The following is a 3,373-nucleotide window of genomic DNA, read 5'->3' on the forward strand; positions in this document are numbered from 1 at the left end:
AAGAAGGAGAAAAAAAAATAAATTTGACTTTTTTTTTGTGGAATTGTGTAGAAATGGAAAAAGTATATTAAGGGGTTAGGGGTAGTCAGAATTTTCAAAAAATCGATTTTTTTTTTTTTGCATTTTCTTAAAGTATAATATTTTAAAAATATTGTGTGAAAATTTGAAGTGAATCCGACAAATTCTTTTCGAGTTATTTAACAATGACCAAAGGACGCTCGGGTGCTACGTGGCATTCGAGAGCAGGTAGCTAGAAACAGCTGCAAGCAACCGACCTTTCGGGTTTCATTGTCATGAATATCTCCCCATTTTAATGTATTTATAATTATATATATATATATATATATATATATATATATATATATATATATATATATATATATATATATATATATATATATATATATATATATATATATATATATATATATATATATATCCTTCTACATATATTCACAATTTGTAGGTAGTACAAGAACTGAAAAATAATTTTTGGTTGCCAGTATACCTGTAGTCGTTGCACTGATCAGTCGATAGTTTTGTGATAAATTATTTCTCAAGTGAATTAAATTATTAACCATGGGACGTGATTCTAGAAAGGTTTCAAGAGAACTTCGGAGTTCTGAAAAAATTAATAAGTCGCGTTCAGTCAAAAGAAAGAATGTTTTTAATCCGAAAACAGCCGAACGTGATGAAAGTATTCAGAGTACATCTTCTAAAAAATTAAAACAAAACACTGAAGATGATGTACCTGAAGACAGCAGTACTGAATTTCGAATAATAAATTTTATTCAGGTATTCACTGCAATTTCTGCTCTTATAAAATGTAAAAAATGTGATGGAAATGTAGTGTTTCAAACAGCAAGTACACGTGGGCTGGGATTCAAAATTGTAGTTGCATGTAATAACTGTGGAAATGAATATATTCCTTCCTGTTCTTTCGTTGGGCATTCTTATGAAATAAACAGACGTTTCATTTTTGTAATGAGAATACTAGGAATAGGATACGAAGGATTGTGCAAGTTTTGCGGCCTGATGGACATGCCGTCTTTTTTAGATAAATCTACGCATACAATTTTACTGAAACAGATTTTGAATTGTAGTAAAGCCGTCGCAGAAACCTTCATGACGAAAGCTGTGAATGAAGAAAAGCAAGCAATGCCAACAACTGAAAATGAAGATATAAATCATCTAACTGTATCGGGAGATGGAACCTGGCAAAAACGGGGATATACATCGTCATTTGGAGTTTCTTCTATAATTGGCTATTTTACTGGAAAGATTCTTGACATAAACATTAAAAGTGCATATTGTAAGCTATGTGAGTATTGGAAAAAAAAAACAAATACTGTTGAGTTCGAGGAATGGTATCAATCGCATGAAGATGTGTGTTCTGCTAATCATCAAGGGTCTTCTGGGAAAATGGAGGTGGATGCGATGGTCGAAATGTTTTCGTATTCTGAAACTAAATATGGAGTTAAGTATGCCAACTATATTGGTGATGGTGACTCCAAGACCTATTCAGGAATTATAAAATCAGATCCTTACGAAAATACAACTGTAAATAAAAAGGAATGTATAGGGCATGTCCAAAAGCGGATGGGGAGTCGATTACGTACGCTGAAGAGTAAACAAAAAGGTCTTGGTGGTCGAGGTAAGCTCACAGGAAAATTAATAGACAAACTAACTGTGTACTATGGTTTAGCAATACGCCGGCATTGTGATTCTATTGAAAATATGAAATCTGCTATAATGGCAACCTTTTATCACTACGGCTCGAGTGATGAAAAACCGAATCATGATATGTGTCCAAAAGGCGAAGAATCTTGGTGCTCTTACCAGCGCGCTGAAGCAAGAGGAGAGCTTGATACCTTTTCTCACGATTATTCTCCTTTACCTTCTGATGTTTTAAAAGCTATCAAGCCTATATACGAAGATCTTAGTAATGAAAATTTACTTTCAAGATGTGTAGGTGGATTCAATCAGAATAATAATGAAAGCTTTAACCAACTAGTATGGAAAATATGCCCAAAAACGGTAAATACTAGTTTTACCATCGTACAAATAGCTGCATACGTTGCTATGTGTATATTTAATGAGGGTATAAATTCATTATTAGTCTTGATGAATACACTAGGACTTAATTGTGGGCCTAATTCTCATCGGTATGCAGAAAGAATGGATGCTGCACGTATCAAAGTAGCAGATAAGCGCGCTAATGATAACACCCGAGAAGGTCGATTGCAACGTAGGCACCAGCAAATCGATATTTTGGAAGCTGCTATGTCGGCTGAAGAGCTATTATATGGTCCAGGAATAGATGACTCAGTGTAAGTTATTAAATAATTCTTATAATTCGACATAAATCCATAGCAAAACTTTAAATGCGTTTTTCTCAAAACTATGTTTTCTGAACTGGTGATCACTGTAACTTAAAAACTGCTCGGTAGATTTCAATAAAATTTATTGTACTTTTGAAATACATTAAAAACTCGTGCCTGATCGAAGGATTTTTTTTTTTTTTCAAAATTTCGATTTTTTTTTAACAATAAACTGTCGGTTTTTTTCTCGAAAATTTGAAAAAAATTTCCTGAGGCCGCCATTTTGTTAATTTCGAAAAAAAAAAAAAAAGCTTCGATCAGGCACAAGATTATCTATTAATAAAACTAATTTTTCTTGTCCGATTGATTTTAGATGAATCTCCAAGGACTTATGATGATCACCGCAAAGGACTTCGGGAGGAACGGGCTCTACAAAAACAGCGATAACTTTTTGAATTATTAATTTTTTTTTTTGAAATTTTCGTGAAGTCAAATCGAAACGTGTTCTAATAAAGCTATGTTTTTATTTTTGTCAAATAAAGTAATTAACTACAAAAAAAAAATTATTGAAAATCATCATTTTTTCATACCCCTGAGTACCCCTAACCCCTTAAAAAATAAAATTTTCAATATATTGCGAAAAATATAAGTTTTAATATATTGGAAAAATATAATTCCAATATATCGCGAACCATATATTTAATCATATAAATTCTTTTATATTTAATCAATTATATAGAGACCATATACCACTAATTACATGAGTCAAAATATATGGATATATATATATTAAGTTTATTATATTATACTTATAAATTATATAAATACCATCCATATATGACAAGAATATATTGAGCAATATATGAGATAATATATATAGAAAAATACAAAACATTATATACAAGTAAATATATTATGATAAATATATAATCCAATATATGTAAAAAACATATATTTTTCAATATAGATATTTTTGCCGCTATATATTTATCACATATTCACCATATATTTTTTTATATATTTTTAACAATATATAGCTTTTCCATGCGGGA

General features: G+C 30.7%; 1 protein-coding gene across 3 annotated transcripts; it reads left to right on the forward strand.

The window, feature by feature from the left end:
* The first annotated feature begins 460 nt into the window (after nt 1-460).
* On the forward strand, nt 461-2,918 carry LOC130677254 (uncharacterized). Of its 3 annotated transcripts, none has more exons than XM_057483936.1 (2): nt 461-2,330; nt 2,695-2,918. In XM_057483936.1, the coding sequence occupies exons 1-2, from the start codon at nt 580-582 to the stop codon at nt 2,696-2,698; spliced, it is 1,755 nt and encodes a 584-aa protein (XP_057339919.1). In that variant the 5' UTR covers nt 461-579; the 3' UTR covers nt 2,699-2,918. The 3 variants fall into 3 exon arrangements, with proteins under 3 accessions (XP_057339919.1, XP_057339922.1, XP_057339920.1); XM_057483939.1 differs by having other exon boundaries at nt 461-2,037; nt 2,120-2,918; XM_057483937.1 differs by having other exon boundaries at nt 461-2,037; nt 2,138-2,918.
* The last annotated feature ends 455 nt before the right edge of the window (nt 2,919-3,373 follow it).

The sequence above is a fragment of the Microplitis mediator genome, chromosome 11 (assembly GCF_029852145.1).
Source record: "Microplitis mediator isolate UGA2020A chromosome 11, iyMicMedi2.1, whole genome shotgun sequence".
NCBI classification, from domain to species: domain Eukaryota; kingdom Metazoa; phylum Arthropoda; class Insecta; order Hymenoptera; family Braconidae; genus Microplitis; species Microplitis mediator.

Coding starts and splice junctions, on each gene's coding strand:
- LOC130677254 (XM_057483936.1), top strand. CDS start 580: ATGGGACGTGATTCTAGAAAGGTTTCAAGAGAACTTCGGAGTTCTGAA.